Below are 27,695 nucleotides of genomic sequence, written 5' to 3' on the forward strand. Positions count from 1 at the left end.
TTGAAAGGTAGAGCCATGAAAACAAGTTTATTTTAAGCAGAACACCACATGTCAGAGATTAGGTGAATGACGAGTTCAGCTCCTTCAGTGATCTGTGGGTGCCAACTAACACCTCCATGAAGCCAGATCCCTGGTGACAGGTTTCTTCCTTCTTTTCCTCCCACCACTTCATATACTGCTTGCTGACTTAAAACTTAAGCTGAGGTGAGCAGCGATGAAATCCAAATAAAATACTCCTCCATCCAGAAGAGGTCACACTTGGATCCCAGGAGAATACAAGCAACGCCTTGCTGAAAGGATTTAGGCTAATTGATAACACAGCAGCACAGGAAACTATAACTAAAAGCCACTTGCACTGATAACTGCACCAAGCGTTGCAAGGCCACAGTGAGTGAGGGAGAGTGAAGCATCCCCATCCAGGCAGGGCAAGCAGCACACGGGCTAAAAGACCCTCATTTTTTTAGTTGGCGAGAGCTTGCTTCTGGTCCAGATAACATTCTCCAGAAGTTCCTGGGCTTCTTGGACCCCCTGTCTTGCAGCAACGTTAAGGAGTATCTCTACATCCCTAAAAGAAGCAGTTATTTAGTACAAAGAAAAAGTAAAGCTTTTAACTTTAAGAAAAAGTAAACCAAAAGCACCTGCACGTCCAGTGTTTAGGCTAAGGGCCAGGTTAACACCTGTTGGGACTCGTTCTAAGGCACTGAGGGAAACACGTGCTATTTCATCTGGGTTTTATCTTGAGTGTCTTCATAATCAAATCAAAGCCACCCACAGCAATCATGTCACAACATTAGAGTCCAGCTGGATTTTTTTGCCCTGTTTAGAAGAGTTTTTCTAGCCAAGACTCTTAGGTAATGTCTGAGACCCCTCTCTTGCCAGAAAATTCTGTATTTTGGTTTGGAAATGGTAACTGGAGAGGGGCCCCTTTTGACATGCCTGCCCATCAGCTGTGAAACTACCAACCATCAGTCATAACAAGAACATACTGACTATAGCATTTTGACTTGGCTGCTTCAAAAGGGTCATTTCAAAATTTCATTACCAATAATACATGCAACCGATATCCCTGAGTATTTTATCAATTCCCAAGGCTCACCCTACCCATCAGTGCCTCACTGAGACGCCCTCTTTCTGGACCTTGCCCACCCATCAGTCGGAGGTCGATTAAGGGATGGAATTTGGAGGAGGGGGTTGGTTGTACACATTTCTTGGTAATGGAATATATGTCAGTTACGTTAGTTAAAAAAAAAAAAAGCTGAAAGTTTAATGGTTTATTTTTGGTGCCCTATCAAAATAAGGTCTTTTGGGGGTCTTTGCCTCAAAATTGCTGTATAATAACCATCCCAGTCTGTGAACTATTCGCAAACATTAAGAACTTCTCCAGAGAGAATAGCAGTACTTCTCTTGATGACTGTGAGTAACCAAAAGGGGATTGGTACAATAGACACCAGAAGAACTGGTGCCCAGATAGAGCTATCTACCTTATATTCTTGCATGTTCCATTCTGTTTAAAAGAAAATGCTACAAGGCCGTAAACACGGTACATCCAGGGTATGGGAGATTGTAAGGACCATGAGATAATCTGGCCTTTCATCTCAAGCTCATAGAATGCCTTAACAGTATAATCAATGAATCTGTGCAAAGATTTGAATGTTGGATTCCCTGGCTTTGTGACTTTTATCATAACTCATAGCAATGTAAGCACATAAAAAGGCAAGAGTAGGAAGTGAACTATATATAAAAAGCTTTTGTCTGTCAATTGCAGGTAATATATGGGGGCAGGTTTAGGACGAATGACATCTCAGCTAGAAGGGAAAAGACAGTTCATTTCATTACCCTACTTCCATGGACCCAGTCATGTTTTTCAGTTTTCCTACTGCAAGGTTAAAGGAAGCACGGGGATGGCCTTGCTTGGAGGCTTGTCTAAAAAAAGAAAGGAAGAGAAAAGGGGACTGGTGATATGGGCTGGAAAGGTAATGGGGAGTGAGTATGCAATAAAAAAATGAAAAATGAAAAACAGTCCCTTGAAAAAGCATCTGCTTGGGCAGTGCCAATACAAATATGTAACCGTTACTGGAAACCATCACTTCCATCTTATAGATCTAGACCAAATGTTAGTAAGTCTCTTTCATCAAAAATGTCTCTTATTTGAAACATGTACAGTACTTAAAAAAAAAGTGAGAATATTTAAATCACCTATTTGCTCCAAACCCATTCATCAGCTTTCTCAAAGATCAAAATAATTATACCCTTATCTCCAAAATATACAGGAAATCAAAATACAGGAAAAAACCATCTGGGAATGTTAGGAATTCAGTAAAATGTAAGCTGATCCTTAAGCACTATTTCCAATTGCTATAATATAAATGCAATATGCCAGTACTTTCCAATAGAACTTTCTCCAAAGATAGAAATGTTCTATATCTACTCTGTCCAATACAGTAGCTACTAGTCATGCGTGACTATTAAATACTTGAAATGTATAGTGCAACTGAAGAACTGAATTTTTAATTTTAATTCATTTAAATTAAAATGGCCACATGTGGCTGATAGTCACCATATTGGACAATACAGATTATATAATTATTACCTTCTTACCTTGCAGGGTTTTTTTTTGAAATTATTAGGATGGGGGCAGGGAGAAGGTGTCAGAAATACAATACAAGGAAATGTACAAAAGTTGGCTATTTTTAATGCATAAAAATTTTGGAAAATGAGTAGGAAAATAAATCCAAAGGAAAAATGGGCAGACAACATGAACAGGCAATTTGCAGAAAAAGAAATAAAAATTACAACAGACATTTTTTAAAAATGTTCAACTTCACAATTGATAAAAATAAAAAAAATTTTAAATGAGACCTCTTATGGTGCTATTCAAGTTGGCAAAGATTAGCAAATGATCAAAAACAATATTGATAAGTCTATAAGTATATACTAGAGTGGACTTGGGCAATCTTTCAGAATAGTTTTACAATACATATAAAAGCTTTAGGAATGATAATTCTGATAATTCTATTTTTAGTGATTTTTTTAAATTTTAGTTTTTTTGGTAAGGAAATCAGGTGTGCAAAAAGGTACATATGAATGGCTCTTTCCAATGACAGTTTGTGATAGTAAGAAACTAGGAAAAGGGCTAAACATAAAATAGTGAAATCTTCAAGTAAATTAAGGAATATTATAAATACATTAATTGAAAAAAGTCTAGAAGAATACCCATCAAAATGTTTATAGCATAGTTTTACTATGCTATATGATATAGGTGATTTTTGTTTTTCCAATGTTTTTCACATCAGGCATAAATTTATTTTTATAAGTTATAAACTATAAATTCTGTTTTAAAAGTATATGAGTGGAAATCTTGCTTTTGCAATGCTTTTCCCACCCCGTTCCTGACAGGAGAAGCCATCACTGAAAGATGGAAAGGTTTTTCAAACTGGCCTTTAATTGCATGGTCCCAAGCAAGAAAGGACCTCGCTTCCAAAATGTTGTTTAGAGCAACTTTAATGTACTTACTGGTCACCCCCAGAAACTTGTTAAAGTGAAGTTTCTGCTTTAGTAGGGCTGGGTTAGGGCTTCAGATGCTGTATTTATAACAAGTGCCCACCGGGTGATGCCAAAGCTGCGGGTGCGTGGCCTACACTCCCAGTACCAGGGGCTTCAGCCTCCTATAGTCAGTCACCAACCACATTTAGCTACTCTAGAGCCATGTCATTCTCCTCCTGATTCTCAAAGTTATTTGGCAGGTGAACTTTATCAGAACATCCAGTTTAAACTTTGTGGTGAAATGGGTTACTGAAATGACTTCCCATGCTGGTTCGTGTTTACTTTATAACCACTGTAGATTTCTAGAGTAGTGGTTTGATCTGGTCATACATTTACAGTCACTCGGGGCTTTTTCTGCTCACTTAAGTCAATCTGGAGCTAAGCCTCACTATGTTTCAAAGCTCCCCGGGGGATGGATTCTAATAAGTAGCCAACTTGGTCAACCACTATTCTAGAGAGAAGAAAGGCAACCTCTGAGATGCATGAGCTCATCGGTTCATGGGTAATGGCAAAGTCATAAATGTGTTCACTTTTCTCTAAGATAACCGAACATTTCTCAGGATCATGAGAGACTGCACTTCAGCATTATCTAATAGAAATATAATGCAAGCTGTGCATAATTTTGAATTTCCTGGTGACCATATTAAAAGTTCTCAAAGAAATAGGTAAAGTTAATTTAAACATTTTATTTAACCCTGTCACACATTATCATTCAACATATAATCAATATAAAGAATTATTAATGAGATGATTTATATTCCTTTCTTCACATTAAATCTTGGGGATCCATTGTGTATTTTATATCTCCATTCAAACTAGCCACATTTTGTGCTCAATAATCTTTGTGGCTAGTGGATGCCATATTGGACAGTACAGCTTAAAGAGTACCATAACAAAATTCTACTTTCAGATAAATTGAGACTGTATGAATTCAAAGCCAGTTCTCTATATTAAGTGACTCTTGCTTTGTACCTAACTTGTCCTTATTTGCTACCACAGTCTCCATATAAAATAGAGTTTCTAACATCTCAGAGCCAATTTATTTCCATTTTTTAACCTCTAGAGTGTGAGGTGGGGTGTTCAAGTGTATGTTTCCAAAGTTATTTTTGTTTTCTCAAACTGAAAATATAATAACATGGGATATTTTTCTTTGAGGATTCATCAGGCCAAGACTACACAATCAAAATCAAGAAAGCTGCCTGTGAAAAATTTAGAACACTGAATATTAAACAGTTGAATAAAATTTGGACCAAAAAAATGGACTAAACAATAAGTAATATGTATTTCTACTTTTAAATTTCAAATTAATGTGTCTTTTACAGTCAAGAGCTCAAAATTTTAATAAGCAAGACAGTGCTAACATAGAATACTGTTAATAAAATTACTGGTGTTCTGAATCTTGACCTAGAAAGTTACATGTGCTCCAAGTTAGCTCTTTTAAAGTTAACCTAAATAGAACTACCCTATAACCCAGCACTACCGGGCATTTATCCACAGGATACAGGCGTGCTGTTTCGAAGGGGCACATGCATCCCAGTGTTTACAGCAGCACTATCAACAATAGCTAAAGTATGGAAAGAGCCTAAATGCCCATCTATGGATGAATGGATAAAGAAGATGTGGTGTATATATACAATGGAGTATTACTCGGCAATCAAAAAGAATGAAATCTTGCCATTTGCAACTACGTGGATGGAACTAAAGGGTATTACACTAAGCAAAATTAGTCCGCCAGAGAAAGACAAATTTCATATGACTTCACTCATATAAGGACTTTCAGATACAAAACAGATGAACATAAGGGAGGGGGAGCAAAAATAATGTAAAAACAGGGAGAGGGACAAAACAGAAGAGACTCATAAATATGGAGAACAAACTGAGGGTTGCTGGAGGGGTTGTGGGGGGATGATGGGCTAAATGGGTAAGGGGCATTAAGGAATCTACTTGTGAAATCATTGTTGCACTATATGCTAACTAATTTAGATGTAAATTAAAAAGAAATATAATTAATTAATTAAAAAAATAATAATAAAATAAAAAAACAATAAAGTTAACCTAGCATTTGCTTACATTGTGAAAACTATTTTTAGGTGCATCAGCCCCATCATCATGCTTCACTGCAAAGTGGAAAAAGTAGAGAAGGTACCAAGACTTTGACATTAAGAGAGTTTGTATCTCCATCTTATTTATGTTCTAGGGAAAAAAGCACCAAAAATCATAAAGTTTTATATTTCAGCACTTCCTGAATAATTTGCAGTTTTGCTGTTGGTAGATATCATCTTTCTTACCTAAACCAATGCATTGCCATTTCTTCATCCTTCACCACACCAGCTCCTGGGTAAAACCAAAAAGCAGGAAAAAAAAGGGGGGGGGGGAGTCTGTTAACTGCTTGGTGCTAAAATCCTCTATAAACCTACAGATCCAGAAATCCAACGAGCAAGTCGCCTCCCGCCCAGTCCCCAGGAAAATGAGCACCAGAGGAACAAAGAAGCTACCTTTCAGGTATCTCTGGCCAACGATAAGCTGGGCACTGGAATACCCGAAGCGTGCATAAACATGTGCCACATGGAAATGGAAGCTCTGGGAATACAGCCACATATAAAACAGAGAGATCATGGTTCCCATTATGACCAGGATCTGCAAAAAGAAAAAAAAAAAAAAGAGGAACAGGAAGAATAATGTGAGGATCTACTTCAGATATGGTTCAGATGTGGAAGCAATGAGTATATTCCATAAGAAAAGGTATTTCAGGATGAGAGGCATATGATTTAAAGATAAGGTGTGCCCTTAGTAGGTCTCTGTTGGGAAAAAATATTTACTATCACTAGTGTTTTAACATGTTTTTAGTCATTCTGACAGTACATTCCTTGGGTGATGCAAGATAACTAGACTGGGTAGTGAACTGGGATTGGATGCTGACCAATAGGATTTTGGCAATTTATAAAAGGGGAAAATGGAGGCAGAAACAAAAGAGGAAGAGAGGAAAAAAAGAATTAATGTGTTTGTTCTTTGGGCAGAAACATGGTAGGGAGCTAAGATGGGGAGGGAGTTTCCTGACCTGCTCTACCACAGTCTGGGGAAGTCATAGCCTTGCTTTGTTCTTCTCATACCATCCGCTGCTTCTACAGAAATAGGAGACCTTCTGACCACACTTTCAGCTTCCTCCCTGAAAAGATCTAGGTAAGTCAGTAGCATCCAGAAGACAAAGGAAGATGAGAATTAGTTTGTTAAGGCTGCCATTACCAAAGTACGATTGAGTGGGTGGCTTACACAACAGAAATTTCTCTTCTCACAATCTGGAGCAAGATGATCCAGATCAAGGTGTCAGCAGGTTGCTTTCTTTAGATGACTGTCTTCTTCCTGTATCTTCACATCATCTTTCCTCTGTACATTTCTGTGGTCAAATTTCCTACTCTTATAAGGACATTGGTCATGTTGGATCAGGGTCCACCCTAATGACCTTATTTTAACTAAATTACCTCTCTGAAGATCCTGTATCAAATACAGTCATATTCTGAGGTACTGGGGGTTAGGACTTTAACATATGAATTTGGGGTTGAGGGACACAATTCAGCCCATACCAGTAGCCTAAGTTGACAGTATAAGGATCCTTCCTAAAAGAACCAGTGAACTGGCAGGAACTTTGGAATCACCCTTCTCTAGCTTGAACGTGCTCCTCACTTCTCTTCAAGAAGTCCTTCTAAGTGAGGTCCTTTCCCATTATGAGAAGCTGGTACCTCAGCAATGGATTCATGCCCAGAGCAAGTTTACATTGTCCAATAACCAAATCAGCACGGCCATGGCTATTTCCAGAGACAGAGCAAATGCCATCTGAGATGTCAATTCATGCAGGTTCGGTGGCTGACAGGAAACTGGGGAAGGAAGTGCAGCAAGACCACAAACTTCTCCCTAGACAGTCCAGGGGCCTCGGATCCATTCCCTGGTTGTACTCAGCTGGCTTGTAAGGAGGAGTTCATACTCTGAAGAAAATGCAATGGGATTGACATCTTCCCTTTTGGGTGCAACCCTACTTCTAGGAGAAGATAGGAACGCAGCTTCTAACCTAAAAACCCAACTCTCAGTGGCTGGAATGAAAGGTAAAAATGAATTACTGATTCCTATACCAAGAACTGAACTTGAACACAGACTATTTTAACTCAAGTCTTTTGCCAAACAAATCAATCAGGAATTGAAAACTCGGAGAATAACAGAGGAGTTTCGCAGACTTTAATTCAGAATTATTATAAGTGCAAAACATGGATCACTAAACATTTTTAATGGTCATACTGAAGATACGAGAGAGAAGAATATGATAACCTTACCGTAATACAATATGGGCAAAATTATAAGGTATAATTATAACTATTTAAATTTATATTATAAATATATGTTGCTTATAAGTTATGTGTTACTCTAAATAATTTCCATAATATAACTTCAAACTTGATGATATATCTCCCTTCTCATTAGGGAATTGTTGGTTATTCACAACAATGAATGCCAAAGTCTATGTCAACCTGTGTGTGTATGTGTGTGTGTGTGTGTGTGTGTGTGACATTAGTGGTGTTCTTTGTTGTTGGAGATGCGTTTTGTCTTTTCTGGGTGTTGTGAAGGAGGTATTTTATTTTAATTTTTTATCCTCTTATCAGGACATCCAAACTCATCTCTATTGATTCTTCTTCATGAACAGGTGGCCTTTCCCATATTTCTATATGTTATAATGTTTCACAAAAGATGAATGTTTTAAAACTCTTGAAATCCTTTTTGAAATTATTTTATTTATTCAGTATTTGTCTTGAAGGTGTCTGACACTATTCTAACCACTGTGGGTAAACTAATAAACAAAACTAGCAAAATTCACTGCCCTGTGGTAGCTTACATTATAACTGGGCAAAAAAATGAGGAAACAGATAATAAATAAAACAAATAAGTAAAACATATGATATATTGAATGGTGATAAATGCCATAAAGAATAGGAGAGTAGAGAATAATTTGAGCTAAAGTTTACAAATTTTAAAAGGATGGGAGCACTGGCTCTTGATCTCAGGTTTGTGAGTTTGAGTCCATGCTGTGTGTAGAGATTACTTAAAAAAATGTTAACTTAAAAAATTGAAAACAGATAAAAGGACGGAGCACCTGGGTGTCTCAGTTGGTTGACCATCCGACTCTTTTCTTTTTTAATTTCTACTTTTTTTTTAAGTTTATCTGTTTATTTCGAGACAGAGATAGCACAAGTGAGGAAGGGGCAGAGAGAGAGAGAGAGAGAGAGAGAGAGAGAGAAGACAGAGAATCCCAAGTAGGCTCCACATTGTCAGCGCAGAGCCTGATGCAAGACTAGAACCCACGAAACTGTGAGATCAGGACCCGAGCCAAAACCAAGAGTCAGATGGCTAACAGACTGAGACACCCAGGCGGCCCAACATCTGACTCTTGATTTCCACTCAGGTCATGATCCCAGGGTCTTGAGATCAGACCCAGAGTGGAGCTCCATGCTAAGCATGAAGCTTGCTTAAGATTCTCTCTCTTTTTCTCTCTCTCCCTCTACCTCCTCCCCTGCTTGTGCTCATTCTCTCTCTTTCTCAAATATATATATATATATGTATACACACATACAGGTGTATATATATATATATATGTATATATATATACATATATATATATACACACACACAGGTGTATATATATATATATATATTTTATAAAGAGAATATAATATAAATATATAAAATATATATAAATATATATAAAATATATATATATAATATATATATAAAATATATATATAAATATATATAAAAATATATATTTTACATATATATATGTAAAAGGATGAATAGAAAGAATGGGCAAAGAAAAATAAAGAAGGGCTTATCTCAAAAAGACATGTGGTTGTGGCTTTGTCTAATGGAGTAAAACCCAAAGAATTTCAGAGCACCTGGCTCAGAGTAGCTCAGTAGGTTAAGCATCTGAAGCACTTAAATACATATCAGCCCACAGTTTACAATCTCATAGCTTCATGGGTTCGAGTCCCCACTGGGCTCTGCACTGGCACTGTGGAGCCTGCTTGGGATTCTCTCTCTCCTTCTCTCTCTGCCCCTCCCCCACTTGTACTGTCTCTGTCTCTCTCAAACTTAAAAACAACAACAACAATAACAACAATGAGTTTCACAGGAAACCCAGAAAGATTTGAGAGAATTGTATCAGCAGAACACTTCCGGCCTTACCTTAAAGGGACAGATAGTACAAAATGAGAAGAGGTCATTGGATCCCCAAATTTCTACTTCCAGCAAGTGGACTAAGAAAAGTACTCAGCTGCAAACACATGCTACCTTTTATGAAGAAAGGAAGGGATAGAACAGAGAGTGGAGCCAACAGCTCAGAGGGTGGAACCAAAAGCCAAGAAGAATTATTCCCAGAACTTGAGACCCAATCAAAGCGCTTTGAACCTTTGCCTGACTGGATTTCAGAACTGCTGTGGATTGAACACTCCTTTGTGATTCCCATTTTCCCCTAATTGAACTGATATGTCTAGGGCAGTTTTCCTAAGCCTGTCTCACCATTGTATGTTGGGTGTATGGAGTAAAATAACTTGTCTCTTTAGTCTCTCAGGTCACAGATAGAAAAAAAAAAAACAACTATATTCAAAGAGTTTAGATGCTGAGATTCTATGTGTTCAGGTAATACTATATTCAGATGAGAATTTGGGGCACCTTGGGAGAGGGTGAGGAATACATTTTGCACAGAAGTGGAAGATGAATCATTGGAGCCAATGAACAGAATGTGATAGACAAACTCTAAAGTGGCTTCCAATGTTCACTGCCTACTGGTGTTGACATCTCATATAAGCCCTTCCCCTTGAGTTCTGGCTGGATCTAGAGACTCACTTCTAGCCAATAGAATACAAGAGTAATAGGATGTCACCAGCTATGTCATTTGTAGGGCCTACTACAAAATGAACTCATAGAACCCTTGGTTCAAGAATTATTAGGAATATTCAGAAACCAGAGAATTAAGCCAAGTGTGGGCTTTTTTTTTTTTAAAGCACAGAGCTCTATGCAAATGCATAAGTCACACAACCATGAAGCCATCCCCAGATATCACCTCTGTGACTAGATTATAAAAAGACTGTGACGGGGCACCTGGGTGGCTCAACTAGTTGAGCGTCTGACTTCAGCTAAGGTCATGATCTAATGGTTTGTGAGTTTGAGCCCCACATCAGGTTCTCTGCTGTCAGCTCAGAGCCTGCTTCAGATCCTCTGTCCTGCTCTTTCTCTGCCTCTCCGCTGCTCATGCTCTCTCACTCTCTCCCTCAAAAAAAAAAAAAAAAGACTGTGACATTTGTCCTTCCCTCTCTCTCTCTACCAGGACCTCAAAATATGACCTTCCTATTTGGAAACAAGGTATTTGCAGATATAATGAGTTAAGATGACATTATACTGGGTTGGGGGGCCCTAAACCTAATGACTGCTGGACTTCTAAAAAGGCCACGTGAGGGGCGCCTGGGTGGCTCAGTAGGTTAAGCGGTCGACTTCGGCTCAGGTCATGATCTCGCGGTCCGTGGGTTCGAGCCCCGCGTCGGCTCTGTGCTGACAGCTCAGAGCCCGGAGCCTGTTTCGGATTCTGTGTCTCCCTCTCTCTGACCCTCCCCTGTTCATGCTCTGTCTCTCTCTGTCTCAAAAATAAATAAACGTTAAAGAAAAAAATTAATAAAAAAAAAAAAAAAGGCCACGTGAACACTCAGAGACATATAGGGAAGAATCCCATGTGACAATGGAAGCAGAGATTGGAGTGATGCATCTGCAAACCAGGGAACCCCAGATTACCAGACCCACCGGAAGCGAGGAGAAATGTGTGGAACAGATTCTCCCTCAGAGCTTCCAGAAAGAACCAAACCTGCCAACAACTGGATTTTGGACTTCTGGCCCCCCAAACTGTGAGAGAATAAACTTCTGTTGTTTTTCACCCAGTTATAGTACTTCACAAAGTTACAGTACTGTGCTATGAGAGCCCTGGAAAACAAGTATACCCTTCAAAGCAAACGCTACACAGGCTTACTGTCTATTATAAAAGATTTGAATTTCCAAACATCGGAGTCCCTGTGCCGTAATTCAACCCACTGCATGTGCAGGTATCACTTGACTCTCTTGGCATCACCCTGTGGGCATCGGGCTCAGAGAACTGTCACAAATGCTGAAGTTCTGGCTACTGCTATTGCTGTAATAAACCATCCTTTGTCTCTGAGCCAGCGGTCTCACATGTCCCACCAACATCCCTGAAACCCTGGCAGGTGATTCGTTAGCTTCTGTGCAGGTAAAATCTCAGACTCTTCATCGCTCGTGACAGGGCTAACAGGACTTGGTGAATCAGATATGAAGAGTTAGATAAAGAGGAGAAGCAAAGATAACCTCAAGGCTCATGACCTGAGTGATAGGGTGAATAGTAGTTTTCTTTCCTGAGACGGGGCAGACTGTGGCAGAAAAGGGGGTTTCGTTCTTTGCATTCTGTGCCTTGATCATACCCCGAACTTACTGAAAATTCCATACAGTTAAATCAGCACCAGCCGCTCACCTAATTGTTCTAACACTCCGCTTAAATTTTTCTAGTTTTGTCTTCCAAACATCATGAGATATTTTGCTAAAATTCACAAACAACATGTCTACATCATCGCTATTAATATCTATATCATGGCTGGGGCGCCTGGGTGGCTAGGTTGCTTAAGCATCCGACTTCAGCTCAGGTCATGATCTCGCAGTTTGTGAGTTCGAGCCCCGTGTTGGGTTCTGTGCCAACAGCTCGGAGCCTGGAGCCTACTTCAGATTCTATGTCTCCCCCTCTCTCTACTCCTCCCCTGCTCACGCTCTGTGTCTCTCTGTCTCTCGATAATAAACATGAAAAAAATGTTTTTTTTTAATATCTATATCACAGCTATTGATTCCATTTAAAAAGACAATGAGGTTTGTTTGTAATTTTGTTTGGAAGCATTGCTGGCTCATAAGGATCACCACACTCCTTTTCCTGAGCATTTATGCCCATGTCTGTTACCACTCTTTCTGGCTCTCTGATCATGAAATATCAGATCAATACAATAGAAATTCACTTAGAGTTGCTGTGGGCGAGTGGCTAAGGCTTTCTCACCTTCAGCAACAGTGTTAGTTGTCAATGAGTCCAGGTAGTTTGAGATCCAGGAAGGATAGATCATATTATATTCAAAAACTGGCAAGAACTGTGTGAATTCTCAAATATCCTGTTGAGGAGCGCCTGGATGGCTCAGCCAGTTAAGCATCTGACTCTCGATTTCAGCTCAGGTCATGCTCCTATGGTTCATAAATTCGAGCCCCCGTCAGGCTCTGTATTGTGAGTGCAGAGAGCCTGCTTGAGATTCTCTTGCTCTCTCTCTGCCCCTCCCCTGCTCTCTCTCTCTCTCAAAATAAATAAACTTTTAAAAATATATATCTTGTTGGGATTTGCCAACTTCTCATCTTTTCTTTTCTTCCCATCTTTTTTTCCCGTCCTTCCATTTTTGCCCACCATGGAGATGTCAGTGAACCCAGGTCCATGTAAGACCGGTGTGGTAAGGAGGTGATATGCAGAGGAAGCTACTGAGTGGCTGGAAAATTTATTACAATGAGAAAACGAGTTAATTGTTAAGCATATAGGGAGATATATTGACGTTAATAAAACCACATTTCTATCTGAGAAGGAATTTGCAACATATACAGAATCTTCAAGAAAGAACCCCAAGGCATAGGAGGAAAATAGGATGATTTCACCATGAAATCAAATTTAAAGCACACACACGGATAGTTATAATTGGATATGTGTGTATACATCCATGCATGCATATATATATATATATATATATATATATATGTGTGTGTGTGTGTGTGTGTGTGTGTGTGTATACACAGACACACACACATATATATACAATACACATAGATTTCTAACTTTCTTCACTGAAAAGTTCTAGATGCAATAACAGTTCAGTAACAATGATGATACTGAGAACCCAGACTTTTATTTCTAAATATTACCCTCTGCCAAAAAAACCAAGGCTCCTTTAAGAAATGGCTCTTCCAGGGCTAGAGTATGGAATGAACAAAATGTGCCTGGAGCATCTTATCTCTGAAAGTAACGTTCAATGAATGATGGGGACATGTCAAGAGGATTCAGAAGCCAGCGTGAAGGAGCTCCCACAGGCTAAATCTGTGACAATTTCTGCATCACAATAACTAATGAGATTATCAGATTATAAACCATTAAATAAAACTGGAATCCATGAGTCTATCCTGAAACAAACAAAAAGAGGGAGAAGGGAAAGTTCTTCCTTACAGTGGAATGGAAATTACTAAATGTAAAATGAATGATGCAAATGAGGAATCACCATTTGACAGCCTTCAGTATGATGGTTGATTCAGATGGGAGTTATCAATGAATACTAAGGCTGATGTAGAAAACTTGATGAGGAACAAGACATGAGAGTAAAACCTTAGAAGCCCTGCCTCCAAATGTTGATTGATAATTGAAGGAGAACTGAGGAACTTACAGTGACAAGCTGGTAGACACAAATAGGGGGGGAAAAAAACATTGTCGGGACAGTTGGCAAAATGTGAATGAAGTCACATTTCCATGGTAGTTTTCTATCAGTGTTAATTTTCTTTTTTCTTTTCTTTTCTTTTCTTTTTTTTTTTTGAGAGAGAGAGAGAGAGAGAGAGAGCACAGACAGGGGAAAGGCAGAGAGAGAGGGAGAGAGGGAGAATCCCAAGCAGTCCCCTCCTGTCAGAGTGGAGCCTAATGCAGGACTTAAACTCACAAACCAAGAGATCATGAGCTGGGCCAAAACCAAGAGTTGGACACTTAACCGACTCAGCCACCCAGGTGCCCCAATGTTGATTTTCTTATTGATCATAGTGTCTGTTGTTACATATTCCAATTTGGGGGTATAACTGGAGCATGTAGGGGATGATAGGCATCATGCTGAGTGGGGAGAGAAAGGAAAGAGAACAAATGAAGTGAAATGCTAATTGGCCACCCACACAGATGATGAAGATGTAAAAGTTGTTGGTCTGTTCTGGTAACATTAATGTACATTTGAAACTAGTTCAAAAAAATGTTTTTAACATAAAAAGCAATATCATATGTATACATTTATATACGTATATGGGATTATTAACCATATATATACGTATATATATATGGTTAATGATCCCATCAGCGACCTTTTGTTTTTTATTTTTTTTTAATGTTTTTTTTCTTTTTTTTGAGAGAGAGATAGAGTGCGAGCAGGGGAAGGCAGAGAGAGAGGGAGACCCAGAATCCGAAGCAGGCTTCAGCCTCCGAGCTGTCAGCACAGAGCCCAATGTGGGGCTTAAACTCATGAACTATGAGATCATGATCTGAGCTGATGTCGGATGCTTAATGAACTGAGCCACCCAGGCGCCCCCCATCAGTCACCTTTTTCTGTTTCTAGGTATATAATTCATTTGGACCAAAAATATATATAGGTTAACCTAAGAGAATAATTAGGCCGTTTTCCACAATCTGCATACCCAAATGGCAATACTGATAAAGAAATAAAAACCCAATGGTCAATGTTTTGTCACTGTCATCTCCAAAATAAATGTATTACCATTTTTATTGTCTTTTTTAATCTTAAAAAGCCTCTGTTTTCTTCTCATAAGCACATAAATGTTACTTACTTATATTCCCCCTTTATTGTTTGAGCCTTGAGTTTTTACACATCCTTCTTTTATTGGGTTCATTGACAAATGCCCTATGTAAATATTAATCTTTTGAGAGAATGCTTTATCTTCTTTCTCTTTGGATCATTTTTTCAATTAAAAAAAAATGAGCCAGGCCCTATGCTAGATATTACAGAATGAACAAAAACAGATCAAAACAAAACAAGAATGAAAACATATATAACTTTTGGTATGGGAGAGAAATAGTTTATTGTTATTATTTTTAATGTTTATTCATTTCTTTTTTGAGAGAAAGAGAGAGAACAAGCTGGGAAGGGGCCAAGAGACAGTGAGAGAGAAATCCCAAGCAGGCTCAGAGCTCTCAGCTCAGAGCCCAATGCAGGTCTAGAACTCACAAATTGAGATCGTGACCTAAGCCAAGACCAATCGTCGGACACTTAACCAACTGAGCCACCCAGACGTCCTGGGAGATAGATACTTTAAACAAATAATAAAATATGCAAGGAAAAGTACAACTGAGGTTGGTACTAGAATGAATAGGGAGTTTCATTTCTTCATTTTTCCGTATCCAAGAGCTACGAGTTCATTTTGGTAAGATGATGCTGGGGAGGGAGATAGAGGACAAATTATGAAAAGCTTTGCTCAAAGGCCACGTAAAGGATTTTTGTCTTCATTTTAAGAGCAATAAGAAAACTCTGGAATGTTAATAGGTATGTGGTACAGGGAGACGATGAGTTGGGGAGGAACATAACCACTTCTGAGTTTCAACAATATCACTCTGACTGCAGTATGGAGCTACAGCTGCCAAAGCGAAGCACACAGGATGTTTCACTGGGGAGCGAGGAAAATATTTCAACTTGTTTTCATATATTGTATTAAAAACTTAAACCTTCCTGAGAGCCCAGGGATTCACTCAGTGTATATGTCTGGTGATCATATGTCACTTAGGGTACTTGAGGTAATGTGAGGAAGCATGACTATTCCCTGGGGTCTGTTCATGACTTGCACATACTGGCTGTGTTTCAGTTTGTGTATCAGGTCAAGTGTATTTATGGACAAAATGCTAGTTTAACTGAAATAAGCTTCATAAAGTGGACGCGATCTTAAAAAGATTCCTGTAAAAAAACCAAAAACCATGGAATGAAGTAAATACTAATGTCGTAAGTGTCTGTGACGAAGAAATTTCGTGGGTGTCTGACTCGCATGACTCCAGTCAATGGGCTAAGAGGACAAGGTTCCGATGGGTCGAGGAGGGAGGGTGCAGGGGTTCATGATTTTTGTTTGGATTGTATCTGGCTCAAAGACGTGCTGTAAAGCAGACTGTTGGATACGGGTGTTGAGAATTCTACAGATGTCTAGACTAAACATTGGAGCCACCTGAATAAAGGTGGTAATTTCAGCTATATAGACTTAATTACATAGTCACTTTAAGTAGCAAAATTTTAGTTTTTGAAAGCTTCATATCTTTTGTGATCTATCTTCCTCTATCATCAATAATTAGAATTCTATATATATTCTAATGTTTTTAAAGTTATGCTTTCTAAAGTTAAGGGCAAATATTTCATATCTGGGTTCTTAGAAGAGAAGTTCACAGTATTTTTTTTTCCATGAGTAAATACATCAACAGCTTTTTATAGGAGTTGTTTAAAAGAGCTATTTGAAATCAGCTGTTTCATCTTTTAAAGCATATAATTTTCAAACATACAGAACATAAATTAGATTATTCATGCACCCACCGGCCATATATGGTTTGTTTATATTTTGCCATATTTGCTCCAGAGTTTTTGTTTTTGTTTTTGTTTTTTTTAATAAAAGAAATACAACATTGTAGAAATAATGACACATCCACTCTCACCTCTTACCTGCTCTTTTCCTAGAGGTAACCACCAAGGCTGTGTTAAGGTTGCAACATTCTTTTTTTTTTTTTTAATTTTTTTTAATGCTTTTATTTATTTTTGAGAGAGAGACAGAGAGAACACAAGCCAGGGAGAGGCAGAAAGAGAGGGAGACACAGAATCTGACGCAGGCTCTAGGTTCCACGCTGTCAACACAGAGCCTGATGCAGGGCTCAAACTCATGAACTGTGAGATTGTGACCTGAGCTGAAGTCGGACCCTTAACCGACTGAGCCACCCAGACCCCCAGGTTGCAACATTCTAATGAATGTTTCTAGGCAAGAATGGGCTTAAGTTGGATATATCAACAGGGACAAATCTCAAAAATAAATGTTAAGGAGAATAAAAGGAAGCCTCAAGCTATTTCAGTGAAGATAATATTCAACTACAATAGTATTGCTAAAGCTAAAACATCAAATTGCTTTACTCTTGGTTGGAATTTTTTTTTAGCCAGTATAGTGTTTATATCAACAGTGATCAGGAGCCAGAGATTATTTTTAAATTGCAGTTTGTTTGAGAGAGATCTGCTAAGACACAAAATTCATTAAGGAGGAAACTAGTTTTAAATGGGTCCTTATGTGATGACAAGACTGGAATCAAGATTTCAGTCCCTTACTATGGCCAATTCTGTAAGTTTCAGGATGTAATTTGTGCTACACTCTGTGGTCACAGAGATAAACGTATGACCCAGACCTTGCTCTCAAGCATTTCAAAGTTGTGGAGCAGAGATATAAGCAAATTGCAAAACAGCACGATGAGCTCCTTAATAAAGATGCAAAATGTACGAAATTCCAAGGATGAGAGGATGGTATCTAACTCTGCCTCGTGGATTTCTTCCAAAACTTCTGCCACTGATGCGACCAACATTTTTTGACCCAGAGAAGAGTAAACACTGTTCAACTCGTCCAAAATTAAATTACCTATTTTCTGCCTCACAACTGACCCCCTTCTCATTTCCTCTGCATTCAGTCAGTTACTAGTCCCTCCTGATCAGACCCCTGGTGTCTCTCCTGTGACCTTTATCCTCCCCGCTATCACAGACTTGACTCAGCCAGCACCATCTCACCCAGAGTTATTGAGCAGTCTTTAGCTCATCTCCAGGCCCTGCCTTGGGCCCCCCTGTCCATCTGTAAATGACAGCCGGTGGATTAGGTGATCCTCATTTTCCTCCATAGCACCGCCTTGCAGTCGGAAAGCAGCCACGCCCCTCTGTGAAACAGTTTCCCACATCTCTATCTTTTGAAGACAGCTTTGCCCTATTGATGGTCAATATTCACCTTCGTATTGTGAGGGGGCATTTTTCTATGATGTGTTCATAACAATGTTAATTTCAATAAAATGAATGATATCCACACAACAATTAAAAAACACACACCCACATTCTGTAAGTTCCACAAAGGAAACAGTGTTTTGCGTATTGTCATTTACTTTTGTATTCCGGGGCACCTGGGTGGTTCAGTCGGTTAAGCGTCCAACTCTCAGTTTCGGCTCAGGTCATGATCCCATGCTTTCGTGGATTCGAGCCCTGCATCGAGATTCTCTGTCTCCCTCTCTTTCTACCCCTCCCCTACTCACGCTGTCTCTGTCTCTCTTAAAATAAATAAATTAAAAAAACTTTTAAAAAAATTTATTTTTGTATTCCTACTGCCTGGCTAACTGCCTCATATACTGTGGTTCATGTAATATTTGAATGAGTGAGTTTGAGTGGAGGATTCCTTGAACTGAATTTACAGAATTTACTGGTTATCTGTCTTTGTTCTTAGCTTCACTTCTTAAGAAAAACCAGTTTAGAACATTCAAGTATTTATTGAGAAATATAAAAACATGACATACGTTGGTAATTTATACAATGGAAATAGCTTAAGTTACTAAAAAACAAAACCAAACCAAACCAAAAACACAAAAATAACCTGAGATAACAGTTTTGACTTCACCTTGGAGGTGCTGCAATGGCCGTTACTAGTCCAAACTGACAATCAGACTCACAAGCCACCAATAGGCTTTAGTCTCACACCATGTTAGCTGAGCTTTGTAGAGGGAAATGGGACAGGAAATATAGTAAGTGCAGTCCCCGCATGTCATCAGGAGCCACCCACCATCCACAGCTCGTGGGGCGGCCACAGAGCACATGTGTGGTCACTGGCCACAGGGAAGCCACCCTCTGCTTCCCTGCTATCTTTTAAACTCTTCCAGTCATATCATCCTGAGACCTGCATACCAACTCACAGAACCCCTAGCCCACATGCGGTTTGCACAGAGAAGGGTAAATAAAGCACAGGAGACACAGCATTCCACAGTTTATCTTAACTCTGCAGTGGCCAAGGCAATCTTACCCAGAGAGAGGAGGCGGTCCTTCCTCTTGCATCAGCCCAATCCTGGTGTTAACCCTTTACTCACAGCCCATGATTTTTTCATGTCCTCAGTGCTGATAAATAACTCATCAGCAGGCAGGTAACTTGGGATGGAAAAAATAATCTTGAGTTAAATTGCAAGATAAAGAAGACCTATGACTTCTCCAATTACATGTGTGTCTCCTACATTATCCTACATATTTATTCTTCTTGAGAGTGCTTAGCCAGTAGTAGTGGGAGAAATTCTGCAAATACTTCCTGAATGACAGACTTGGTCTTCAGGTTGGAAGAGGAAGCCCCCAGCAGTGCCTGTAATCCATGGGTGTGCCTGTGTTATCAGGCACATTTTCTGTGTGTCAGAAAACATTGGTCCTGGGTGGCTCAGTTGGTTAAGCATCCAACTCTTGGTTTTGGCTCAGGTCATGATCTCATGGTTCGTGAGTTCAAGTCCCACGTGACAGTGAGGAGCCTGCTTGGGATTCTCTCCTTCTCTCTGCCCCTCCTTCCCTCACTCGCGCACACTCTCTCTCAAAATAAATTTAAAAACTTTCAAAAAAAAAAAAATACTGGTCCTGATTAACATGGGGGTGGGTGGGTATGTTGAAAACTACTGTTAGCTAAGAAAGAGCTACAATAATTAGTTATGGGAACATTAATTTTTTTTGTTTATTTATTTATTTTGAAAGAGATCAAGCAAGCGAGGGACAGAGAGTGGAGAGAGAGAATCCCAAGCAGGTTCCGCTCATGAACCTAACTCAACCATGAGATCACAACCTGAGCCAAAATCAAGACTCAGACACTAAACCAACTGAGCCACCCAGGCACCCCGAGCATTAATTCTTAAATGTCCCTCAAATCAAAATTATATAGACAGAAGGCTACAAAAATTGAGTCCAAACTAGAATGAAATTAGACTTTTCTTCTCTTCCCTATAAATTAAAAAGAAAATTCTAATGACTCTAGCGTTTTCTAAATCAGGTCAGTAGTAAAAAGGACATGTCTGGATTCTGTTCGTTGCATGTTTTATGGCCACAAGAGTGCCGCTAATATTTAAGAGAAGTTTTTTATTTATTTTTTCTAATGTTTATTTATTTATTTTTGAGAGAAAGAGAGAGCAGTGGAGGGGTAGAGAGAGAGGGAGACAGAATCCCGAGCAGGCTCCATGCCATCAGCACAGAGCCAGATATGGAGCTCAAACCCACAAACCGTGAGATCATGACCTGAGCCCAAACCAAGAGTCAGACGCTTAACGAACTGAGCCACCCAGGTGCTCTAAGACCAGTTTAATCTTAGGGACAAGGTAGAGATTCCACACAAGTGTTTGATTTTGTTTTCCTTTCTCTCCCTTGAGAATTGAAATAACTTCCCTATTCTAAACTGTGTGAATGCCTTTCTAGACTGTTTAATAAGTATTTTGTCAGTCAGCCTCACAGAAATTTTCATGTGAGATCATTTCATATTTGAATTAAAAAAGGATAATCCTATACCAATTGTCTGTTTAGTCACTGGCCTTTTATAATCTGGTTACCCACTAGTTCTTAGGGAGTAGTTAGTTCTCTGCAAAACTTTAGCTTCTTCATGATTGTCAGACTGTGGTTATATATGGTGCAATAAAAATATATTTATGTTCTCTCCTAAAATATATTATGTCCTAAAACTTCACTAAATTGGCAGGAAACCAATGAGAGAGAGAGAGAGAGAGATACAGAGAACAAGAAGACAAAAAAATAAAAGAGAATTAGAGCACCTTTCCAGGAAATCTGACTTCCAAATAATAAGAGGTCCATGAAGAAATCAGAAAAAATGAAAAGAAGAAAATGATCAAAAAATGATTCAAGAAAATCTTCTCAAACTGAAAAACAGTTTTCAGACTAAAAGGTCACAACATGAGGAAAGGTGTATAATACAATAAGGGAAGTAAAAACATATAAACACATATCACTAAGAAACTTCACAACATTGGCTATAGAAAATAAGCTTTTAATAGCTTCCAGGGGGGGATGGGGGAAAGGAAAAGAAAAGGAAGAAGATTTCACATACTAAGTAGCATGAATCAGAATATAACAATGTATAGTATCAAAACTATATTACCTAGAACACAGTAGAACAATCGCTCCAAATCTGAAGAATAAAGTATTTCAAATCTAGAATTCTACACCCAGTCTAACTGGAAAATAAATCTGATGATAGAATTAGAATGTTTCCATTTGCAGATATGCAAAGGTCTCCAGGTTTGAGTGCTCCACAAGAATAGGAAAGTGAACTAAGAAGAAGGGGGGTTCAGGGATCCAAGAATGAGGAATCTAGAACAGGAGGAAGGCAAAGGGAATTTCCAGGATGATGTGATGGGAAATCCCAGGAAGGCAGCGGGGAAGCAGGTGGCGAGGACAAAGAGCCCAAATTGGAGCAGCAGAGTGGAGGGTGTGTCTTCAAGAAAATGGGGAAACTGGGGCACCTGGGTGGCTCAGTCGGTTGGGCTTGGGCATCTGACTTTGGCTCAGGTCATGATCTCATGGCATGTGAGTTTGCGCCCCACGTCGGGCTCTGTGCCTAAGGCTTGCAGCCTGGGGCCTGCTTCCGATTCTGTGTCTCCCTCTCTGTCTCTGCCACTCCCCCGCTCCCACTCTGTCTCTCTCAGTCTCTCAAAAATGAATAAATGTTAAAAAAAAAAAAAGGGGGGGGGGAACTGAGAGGTTACCCAAAGTGCTAGAATATATTAGGAGCTTGCTTTGTGAAGCAACACAGAATAAATTAGATATCAGCACATAGAAAACTAACCAAAAAAAAAGGAATTGTAACTACCTAGAAAACAAAGTTATAGAAGAAAGTAATTATAAGCATGATAATCACGAGGTTCAAAACAGGATACCCAAAATATGGCACCTTGGCCTATTGAATATTTTAAGCTGAAAGAGTTTGAGGAAACCGCAAAAGCAGGAAGATTTCTCTGATCTTCTCCCGTCCTTCTCCCCTGAAGCAGTTCATAAGACCCTCATCAGACAGCTACCCTCTCTCTACCCACAGGAAAGGGTCATCCTTGTCTCTGAGACCCAGAATCCAAATGGAGAAGCTTGCTGAGTTTGTCCCAGGTGGCTACACTTAGCTCATAGCTTTTGTCCTGTTTGTCCGTGAAGTCCAACGTTCCATCAAAGCCTGCACAGAAACACTCAGATTCAGTAATTTTTTCAGGATGTCATTTCCTTATGAAGATCCCCACGTCACGTGAAACTTTTATATTAAGTACACTTGTATGTTTTTCTCCTGTTTTTGTTAGTTTGATTTTTCAGACTCGACCAAGGATCCTAAGAGGGCCAAGGAAAACGTTTTCCTCCCCTACATTATATTACTATTTAAATGGTCATAATAACGAAAACGGAATATTTAGCCAAAAATGAAGTTGTGGCTATACTAGAAAGGGGAGAGGAGAATTCTGTGTTTGAGGGGAAAGAGAGCAGGGGTTAGAAATAGAGAATTGATCAATAGCACACAAATTGAACAAAATAGTATGAAATGAATGTTATTTAGAAAGATGGCGGTGGACACCAGGAAAAAGCCTAAAAGTTGAAAGTGGTTTTCTCTGAGGGGCAATAATCAGGAGAAGGAAGGAGGCGAAGAGTGCTAGTATTAAATTACGAGCCTTATGAAATACTGGGCTTTTTCAACTATGTCTGCATATAGCTTTGAAGATTAAAATGTAGTTAGAGGAGCACACGGGTGGCTCAGTCGGTTAAGTGACCAACTCTTGGTTGCTTAAGATCACTTATATAAATAAACTTTATTTTTTTTTTCAACGTTTATTTATTTTTGGGACAGAGACAGAGCATGAACGGGGAAGGGGCAGAGAGAGAGGGAGACACAGAATCGGAAACAGGCTCCAGGCTCTGAGCCATCAGCCCAGAGCCTGACGCGGGGCTCGAACTCACGGACCGCGAGATCGTGACCTGGCTGAAGTCGGACGCTTAACCGACTGCGCCACCCAGGCGCCCCAAAACTTTAAAAGATTAGTTTAGAAAGTAGAAAAAAATATATGACTGCTTTATCATCAGACATCCAAATTTAATTTATAAATAAAGACAAATATTAGTTGGGTGACCTAAGAAAATAAATATTAAACAGGTTTAGACCCTTGTGACTTTCTGCTGAGGGTGTAGTAATTCATAGATGGCGATACTATTAGAATCCTTCCCAAGATGTGGCATTCCCATCTTGAATCCCATCAGTGGATAACTGTCCTGCCAAAACTCAACAGAGCTCCTAGAGGCAGAGTCCTATTTTTTTTAAGTTTACTTATTTATTTTGAGAGACAAAGAGTGCGGAGGAGGGGCAGACAGGGAGAGAGAGAGAGAATCCCAAGCACGGTCAGCACAGAATCTGATGTAGGGCTCAAACTCTCAAACTGCGAGAACTGCGAGATCATGACCAGAGTCAAAACCAAGAGTCCCATGCTCAACCAACTGAACCATCCAGGTGCCCCTGCAGAGTCCTATTTGCACCCAGTGTTCCACCTCTCCCGCTGCTAAATGGACCAATTTAGGCGTGAACAGGGAATAAAAACAGTGATGTCATTATTCCTTGTCACAATTGTTCCCATTTTAGCTCATATTTATAGCTCGAAGTACTAACACAGCACCAGCATTTAGTTAACTCTACTATACGTGCCAAAAAATGAAAAATAAAACGTTGGCATTGTAAGAGCCAAAGTGGGTATTTTAGGTATTTTGATGGGGACTTTCTGCTGTACCATCCTGGTAAGTCTTCAGTGGTCTCAAATTATAAATATTTTGGAGACATTATTGATTTTAAAGCACTTGGAACCCTGAAGATCTATTGTTGAATTATTAATAATCGGCATTTTCTACGGACAAAATAGCCATATAACTTTATCAGCACTCCGCACAAGAGGAAGATGTGCACCTTCTCCCGATCTTTTTTTAGTCAGTGTATTTTCATGTGGCTGGCGATAATTCACCCAAAGTAGATAGGAAACCCTAGATATAACAACAAAAAAACCCGAGAGTGACATGTCTCCTTTCACAGTCCAAGGCCACCCGTATCATTCAACCTATGTAAGTAAATAATATTCATTTTATGTTTTTATTTGGACTCAGCTGTAATTAGGTGGCAATGAACTAATGAAACGGGGTGCATTAAGGGAGGACAGCATCCTGGGGGTGGCTATTTATCTTGTCCGTAGAGAAAAGATCTCACTCCTAAAGCAGAATCAGGACCATTCCTGGTAATCTTCTTGTAATCTCCTTCCCTAGGGCATTAGTGTTGCTTGTTAGCACAGCGGTTACAATAGTTTTTGTTCAAGAATATTCTGTAAAACTGACTTCTACATTAATAAATCCCCTAGCTTCTTTTCCTTAGGAGTACATCATGACTTCTTCCTAGCTTCCTTTGGTTTCTGGTGGTTGTGTGTGTGTGTGTGTGTGTTTGTGTGTGTGTAGCTGGAAGCTGAATTTCTTGCTCCCTGAAAGTGCTTCTCGCTTCCTGTCTTTGGAGTGCTATGTCTGTTAGCCAGCAAGCAAGAGAAAAATGCAGAGAGATAGATGCAGCTGGAAGGAGTAATATAAATCAAGACTGGCCTCCTTAAAGGGCCCCAAGTTATATTTCTAGCTGCAAGATCTAAAATAAGAATGAACTTGTACTTTTTCTCTCCTGATTTGCCATCCCAAAATTGCTGACATATCCCCATCCACCACCTCTGCAGCCCCCATCCCCTTTATTTACTTGGGTTTTATATAATCCACTCTCTATTAACTTAAGGTAAGAGCATATTAAAATATGAGGGGTCTGAAAATACTGATAGCAAACAGATCTGGTAGCAGATTTTTATTCTTTCCCCACAGAATTTCTTAAAAAAAAAAAAAAAAGCTCTAAATCTTCAGTACGAAGCTAATTTTCAAACGATGGACACCTTAAGTGAAATTGATGTGAGTCGTCCAATTTTCCAGCTAAGTTGGCATAAATTAAGCCGTGTTTATACAATTCCTAGAGGCAGGCTGAGAGGAGAGAAGAGAGAAGGGGGGTGTGGGGGAGAGGAAGAGGGAAGGAAAGAAGAGAGGGGAGGGGAGGAGAGGGGAAGGGAGGGAAGAAGAGAGGGGAGGAGAGGAAAGAAAAATGTAAAGCAATCTGGTGTCAAATAATTTTTCTCGCCATATTTTAATGAGGTGTTTTTTTTTTCCTCTTGCGAATTGTTTTTAAAGAAATTAACGGGTTAATTCAGGAATCCCAGACTCGTGTGTAATCTTGAATAAATCTTTCTTCCATATATTTTCCAAGAAAACTGACCTCCTTCTTCGGTAAACTCTGAACTCCAGCGCGGTTCCTATTGCACGTGACTAGGACTTACAACTGGTAACATCCAGTCCATTTCCCCAGGTGCCTCCTGCCTGGGTCGCGGAATTTGAGCACCTACCTCCCATTTACTCCAGGAAGGCAGAGGAAGCGCCTTGTACTTCCAGGGCGAATTGGCTTCCAAGGCAGAGGTGTCACTTGCCCGGGGTCTTCTTTTCTGCTTCTGAGGCATCCGGGGCTTCATCTCGTTCTTCTCAGGTTGGCTTCTCTGCTGGCCCGTGCTCCTCGGAAGGGTAGAGGACTTCCGCGTGCAGGGTTTGGCCCAGCGCGGACTCTCCAGGGGTCCTTCATTCTTCCCCTCCCCTCTCTCAACTTTTATCCCCTTTCATCCTCCCTCCAGGCCCAGGCTGTTCTCCGGGAGCCGCTTTTGCTTTTCTGATTTATGCCCGAGGTAAAGCAGCTGTCTTTTAAAGATAAGAACCGGAGAACAGAGATATCAAGCGCCCATAAAAAATAACATAGGGAAAGACAGAAAGCCCCATCCCTAAAAATAGCTTTGTCATTAGCTCTTTTTATGCTGAGCATCCAGATTTATTTCCCCTTGTCCCTCTGTTTGCACAGATCAAGTCAGTCAAACTACCTCACCTGAAGAAAAACATAGCTGTACAGAGGAAATCCTTGACTCCAGGCTATATTTTTTTCCAAAGTAGTACAATATAAAGGTGGTGAATTTGAATCTTCTTTATTTTTAGTAACTGTTAGAATTCCAGTTTTATAAAAAGGAAGTCTTTTTTGGATGAAAAGACAGTATAGGACAAAAAGATGAATCAGAAGAAAATGAACTATGAAAACAAAGCAAAATGAAAAGCAAGGTAAGCTAGAAATCATGAAGCAAATGAAATAGATCGATTATATTGATCAAGTGAATTCAAAATGAAAAGCGAGGTAAGCTAGAAATCATGAGGCAAATGAAATAGATGGATTATGTTGATCAAGTTAATTCATACGTCAGGACCCACAAAATGAAGGCCACCCCAGTGGCGGGGCCTACAGCACAAATCTAAGCTTAAGCCAGCCTGCACTTACAGAAAACACCTCACTGTCAAGGAAATCTAACACACACCAATCACAATCCTCCAATTTATCTTTATCTTACCCTAGCTCTTCTTACCCTAGGAGACAGGACCTGCTAGCCTTACAAGGAAATCCTGACCTTGTAGCCAATCAAGCCCTGTTTCTACCTTGCTGCTTGCTTGCTTGCTTGCTTTTCTTCCTTTCTTTCTGTCTTTCTTTTTTCTTCCTTCCTTCCTTCCTTCCTTCCTTCCTTCCTTCCTTCCTTTCTTTCTTTTCTCTTTCTCTCTTTCTTTTCTGTTCTTTCTTTCTTCCTTCCTTTCTTTTCTTTCTTTCTTTTCTTTCTTCATTTTCTTCCTTCCTTTCTTTCTTTCTTTTCTTTCTCTCTTCCTTCCTTTCTTTTCTTTCTTTCTTCCTTCTTTTCTTTCTTTTTCTTTCCTTTCTTTCTTCCTTCCTTTCTTTCTTTTCTTTCTTCCTTCCTTCCTTCCTTCCTTTCTTTTCTTTTTTCCTTCTTTTCTTTCTTTATTTTCTTCCTTCCTTTCTTTCTTTTCTTTCTTTCTTCCTTTTCTTTCTTTCTTTCTCTCTTTCTTTCCTTTTTTTTATACAGATGTAGCTTTAAAATTGATTGTAAACCAGAGGAAGACACATTGCAAACATCAATTATTTTTACATTAATTGCATAAATTTCTAAGGTGATCTACTAGTTTTACTTACCTAAGCTTATTTGCACGACAGTAAAAATTGCATACAACAATAAGAGTGAAGCTTATGGTAGGAATTGCTTGGATAACATAGATCACTTTTTATAGGCAACTGTGTAAAGCACATTTTCT

At 39.4% G+C, this 27,695-nt stretch overlaps 1 protein-coding gene across 2 annotated transcripts; it reads right to left on the bottom strand.

The window, feature by feature from the left end:
• On the bottom strand, positions 1-26,356 carry LOC147581860 (uncharacterized). 2 transcript variants are annotated; one of them, XM_086702906.1, is made up of 5 exons: positions 25,913-26,356; positions 6,039-6,180; positions 5,832-5,877; positions 1,837-1,923; positions 1-565 (listed from the first exon to the last, which is right to left on the bottom strand). In XM_086702906.1, the coding sequence occupies exons 1-5, from the start codon at positions 26,033-26,035 to the stop codon at positions 442-444; spliced, it is 522 nt and encodes a 173-aa protein (XP_086559032.1). In that variant the 5' UTR covers positions 26,036-26,356; the 3' UTR covers positions 1-441. The 2 variants fall into 2 exon arrangements, with proteins under 2 accessions (XP_086559032.1, XP_086559033.1); XM_086702907.1 differs by lacking the exon at positions 1,837-1,923.
• Positions 26,357-27,695: the final 1,339 nt, after the last annotated feature.

Source organism: Puma concolor, chromosome B1 (genome assembly GCF_028749965.1).
Source record: "Puma concolor isolate L17-30 chromosome B1, mPumCon1.1.hap2, whole genome shotgun sequence".
Lineage (NCBI taxonomy): Eukaryota > Metazoa > Chordata > Mammalia > Carnivora > Felidae > Puma > Puma concolor.

Coding starts and splice junctions, on each gene's coding strand:
- LOC147581860 (XM_086702906.1), bottom strand. CDS start 26,035: ATGAAGCCCCGGATGCCTCAGAAGCAGAAAAGAAGACCCCGGGCAAGT. Junction 6,181..25,912: donor CTTCCTGGAGTAAATGGGAG/GTAGGTGCTCAA, acceptor TTCTTTTTGCAG/ATCCTGGTCATAATGGGAAC. Junction 566..1,836: donor ACTGGGTCCATGGAAGTAGG/GTAATGAAATGA, acceptor TGCTTCTTTTAG/GGATGTAGAGATACTCCTTA.